Source organism: Melospiza georgiana, chromosome 10, assembly GCF_028018845.1.
Source record: "Melospiza georgiana isolate bMelGeo1 chromosome 10, bMelGeo1.pri, whole genome shotgun sequence".
In the NCBI taxonomy this organism is placed as follows: Eukaryota; Metazoa; Chordata; class Aves; order Passeriformes; family Passerellidae; genus Melospiza; species Melospiza georgiana.
In genome coordinates, this window is record NC_080439.1 from 23,078,088 (window position 1) to 23,082,768 (window position 4,681).

At 50.6% G+C, this 4,681-nt stretch overlaps 1 protein-coding gene across 1 annotated transcript; it reads right to left on the minus strand.

Annotated features, from left to right (window-relative positions):
* Nucleotides 1-995: 995 nt before the first annotated feature.
* Nucleotides 996-3,612, minus strand: LOC131087624 (transcription cofactor HES-6-like). The gene is given in 5 exon segments (XM_058031406.1): nt 996-2,024; nt 2,650-2,728; nt 2,877-2,972; nt 3,393-3,495; nt 3,497-3,612. Coding segments are annotated over 5 exon segments (816 nt in total). The 3' UTR covers nt 996-1,602.
* Between the last annotated feature and the right edge of the window lie 1,069 nt (nt 3,613-4,681).

Sequence of the window (4,681 nt, forward strand, 5' to 3'; positions counted from 1 at the left end):
ATTCTGCAGTTTTCTTTGCCTGGTTGGTTTCTCTAGCCATGAGTATTCTGTGTGCTCGGGCTGACCCCACCTCCCACTCTCCCCTGGACTTTGCAGTGGATCAGGATGAGGATGATGATAATGATGATGTGTATTTTTCACATTAGCGATCACCCCAAAAGGCCCCATCAGGAAAGGGGGAATCTTCATTTTCAGGCAGAGGGTGGAAGCTGAGGTTGATATTTGTGCAGTTCTGGATCTGTGCAATTCTGTCCTCACCTGATGTCTGACCTGCCTTACCTCCCTCCAGCCAGGGAGGTGGGCCAGTGGTTTCTGCTGCCACCCTCGTACCACTGCTCCTAATGGCTGGATAAAAGGGAAAGCTTCCCAGGAAAAGATGCTAAACCCGGAGGTGCCGCTTTCACTCCTTCAGCACCTCATCCAATACATCTCCTGCATAATGAGCCCCTGAACTGCGGGGCCGTTCATTAGTATGCTCCGTGTTTGTTTAGGAGCTCCCTGCTCCTTTATTTCTGCTGTGAGCAGCTTCTAACTGCCTCTGAGATGAAAAACGGGCACCAAAGGTTGCCAAAAAGTGAGTAGATTTGTCCCAATCTCCTCTGTCCAGTTTGCAGGGAATTTCACCTTCTGCTCTCTAGATGATCTTTGTGACTCAGTTATCAGTAAAAGCTGAAGCATCGATCCAGCCTGATAAACCCAATTCCTTATTTCCTTCATAACTTCTAAAGTGTCCCTGTGATGCAGGCAGGGCAGCCCCCAAACCAGCCCCTCCAACTGCATCCAGGAAAAACTGTTTGTGAAAGAAGCAAATCAAAGCAGATGCTCCTCAAACACTCTTTATTCAGAGCACACAGGACAAGGCTGGGAGAAATGTCAGTCGTTAGCTTCAGAAGGTTTATTTAGAACTTTTAGTTATGGAAACAAAAAAAAAATCCCTAAATATAACTATATGTAACATATATATATATATATAACATATGTAAATATATATACACACATGTACTCACAAGCTCTAGAGCAGGCTGGGAACAGTAAAGCCTGAGCGAGCAACCCACAGAGCATCTCTAAAAAGTCCAGACCAAGTCTCTCCCTTTTTCTCTTTTTTTTGTTTTTTCCTCCTAATAATTGCAGCATTTTTACAGGACTCAACAGTGGAATATCCTACACAGCACAGGGATGATATTAAAAATACAAAGCAGAAGACACCAGTTGCTTACCCTTTTATCCAACAAAGGGATCTCAATGGCTTATGTGAGATCTGAAGGTAAACTTGATTCCAGAGAGGTTTGTTGCTTATTGCCTTGTAGTTTTATTAACACAAAGTTAATTATTTTAGAATGTAAGACAAGAAAACTATATCATTATTATACACTAAAGAGCACGAGAGGATTCTAGACAATAATTTAGATGTATTAAATAAATAAGAAATAATAGCAGCCTTCTACAATGCAGGCTACACATAGGTTTACTTCGGTTTGAAGTACCCAGGTCTTTAGTACACCTACAGGAACAGATTTGCTCCACAAGTGTTTTAAAGCAACATATCTATAAGATACATACGTAAAGAGTGTCTAAGGTTAGGACAAAAATGGAAAGCACACTTTACCACGGTCTCCACATATCTAATGACCCCATTCTGGGGTTGTTATGGGAAAAATTTGGCTGCAGAACCTGTCTGGGAGGAGGCGCAGCATCAGCCTGGCTGCAGAGCGGCAGCGAGGGCAGCTGGAGGGGATTTTTGGCAGCCTGCTTGTTCTCCGCCGGGCTTGTGCCTCGGCCCTTGGGGCTCGGGGCATTTTTCTGTGTCGGGAGAGGCTGCAGAGCCGGGCTGCCGGAGCGGAGCGCTGCCTTGCCGGGCTCATCCCCCGAGCGGGGCAGCGATTTGAGCAGGTGGTTCAGCAGCCGCGCCCCCAGGCTCCTGTCCATCCACTCGCAGGTGAGCAGCAGGTTGTGCACCTCGTGCATGCACTGGATGTAGCCGGTGCTGTACCTCTGCTGCGCCTCCAGCCCCACCTTGGAGTCGGCTGTGCGGGACAGACACAAAGGGTGAGCGGGGCACGGTCACCTGGTGGTGCCTGACGCATCTCTGGCTTTAGAGATGCTTTGTGTGCGGGGAAAAGGTGAGCCCTGAGCCCTCCAGGGTGAGCGGGGCACGGTCACCTGGTGGTGTCTGAAGCATCTCTGGCTTTAGACATGCTTTGTGTGCGGGGAAAAGGTGAGCCCTGAGCCCTGTGCCCTGCAGGGTGAGCGGGGCACGGTCACCTGGAGACCTGCCCGAGCACCTCTGGCTTTAGAGATGCTTTGTGTGCGGGGAAAAGGCGAGCCCTGAGCCCTGCAGGGTGAGCGGGGCACGGTCACCTGGTGGTGTCTGACGCACCTCTGGCTTTAGAGATGCTTTGTGTGCGGGGAAAAGGTGAGCCCTGTGCCCTGTGCCCCGCGCCAAGGCAAAACCGCACCAAAAAGCGGAAATCGGCTCAGGAAGGGAAGGAAAAACGCCTCCCGTGGGTTCAGCAGTGCCCGGCTCCATCTCCCCATCTAGTGGAGAAAGGCAAAGCCCGGCAGGCTGGGCCTGGGCGGTCTGAAAGGGGCTTGTGCCAGGCTGCCAGGGCATCACACCCCCTGGCACAGGGTGAGGGACCCAGCACTCACCCAGCATCTTGCTGCTCTGGATGTTCTGGAGGTGCTTCACTGTCATTTCCAGGATGTCTGCTTTTTCCAGTTTAGACTGCTGATAGGGAAAGAGCGCAGCAGTTAGAGGCAGAGAAGGGTTTGCACCATGCCCAGTTTCTCTAAAGATTATCCATTTCCCTTCCTCCCCCCACAACCCAGTTTCCCACCAGCAGAAGGACAAAAAGCAGCATAAAATGAGCACTTACATCCAGGTGAAATGCACCCACAACAGTCTCCTTCAGCTGGTCCAAGCAGTTATTAATCCTTTCCCTTCGCTTCCGCTCAATGAGGGGTTTCCTTAACTGGCAAAGAAAAGGAGCAGGAAAGATCTCAGTTGATACTTTAATTTCCTCTCCCTGCTGCAGTCCAGCAAGGCCAGAGATCCCTTCCCTGTGTGAAGCCAGAGCAGGGTGACACTGCTCAGCAGGGACAAGGTGTGCATGGAGCCTGTGCCCATCCCTGAGGTGGCATCACCTCTCCCTCCTCCCACTTCCAATCGTTCCAAACAAAGAAACTCAAAAACAGAGAGGAGGCATAGAAAGGAAGCAGAAAAACACCCACATGAGTTAAAATCAGAGAAAAAACCATCTTTCCAAGAGGAGAAAAAGCGTTTGTGACAGCAAAAGCTGTTATCAGTAAAAGCTAAAGCATCGCTCTAAATCTAAAGCGCTTCCTGAGTGGCTGGCACCCCTCATTGACATGCCCAGCTCAGGGACACTCACCTTCCTCTCCTCCTTGGTGCTGGCCACCTTGTGCGTGCCCGTGGTGGCCGTGGCTGTCATCCTGGGGCAGGGAGCTTGGCAGGACGGGATGGGATGGAATGGGATGGGATGGGATGGGAAGGGAAGGAGGCACTGGGCCAGTGGCTCGCTCCCCTTCCAGCTGGGCTCTTTGCTGCTCCGCTGCTCCTCCTCGGCTGTATTTATAACCCCAAATTAGCATCTGAAAGGCAACTTTCCTTGGCGGGACTTCTTTTCCCACACGAGGGGTCGAGCCCGGAGGTTTGTGGCCATCAATCAAAGCTGACAGGTCACTGCTTCTTTTCAATGACCACGGCGGCCCCCCCAAACGGCGACAGATGTCCGGCCTCCGACGCTGGGCTTTGGAGGGATCCTTTGTTCGGGAAGAAGGGCAGGAAAATGGGCGCGCTCGGAGCAGCTTGCACGGCTCCTCGTTCAGTTCGCACAGATTCCCAGGGAGGCACACAATGGCCGGGAAGCGCTTGAATTACACCTGGGAAAATGCCTTCCACTCATCGTTTTCTCCTCTGTCTCCTTGAAGCCATGCCTGTTTTTACCTGCTAAGCTGACCCCAGTTGTTTCACATCATTGTAACAGGCTCTTAATTTAAGAATAGAGTACTTCAGCTGGGAGTTGCTGCTCCCAGGGATTATTGTTACAAGGAAATGATGATCGATTAAAAACTGTTGACAGCAGACACCTGAAGGAAGGTTGTTTCCATCACAGAAATCCTCTAGGGAAAACATGGGGACTTTATTTACCTCCTGGGAACCTGAATTATCTGTTGCACCTGGGTGGATGCAGGTAATATGTAACTCTTCTAGTTTTTGGCTGCTCTGCAGAATTTAATATTAAATGTACAGGGTATTGAAGGTACTAACAAACCTAGAGTTGAGTTAGTCCTGTGGAAGGTTTACTTCTTTGGGTTTTTCCCCCCATGCTGCGAGGCTTGGGTGGCTTTGTCTGTTTGCTGCTCTGGAATGCTAGGCCTGGGCATGAGGGGCCTTTTGAGGAGGCTTGGTGTGGGGTGAGAACACACTTTTTTACTTCCTCACTTCTGCCTGGCTTGGGGGAGCATATGAAGGCATTTTCATGACGTTGCATTTGCTTTCTGAAGCTGCTCTGCTGATGAGCAGGGTTTGGCAGTGTCCTGTTGGGTCCCACAGGTGAAGCCCTGTGGATTGGTGTTGAATGTGTCACCTTATTGAAGTGGAGAGGAAGCAGCTGCAGCGGTTCAGAAGCACTGCAGGCCCTCCCAAAGCACTGGGGGG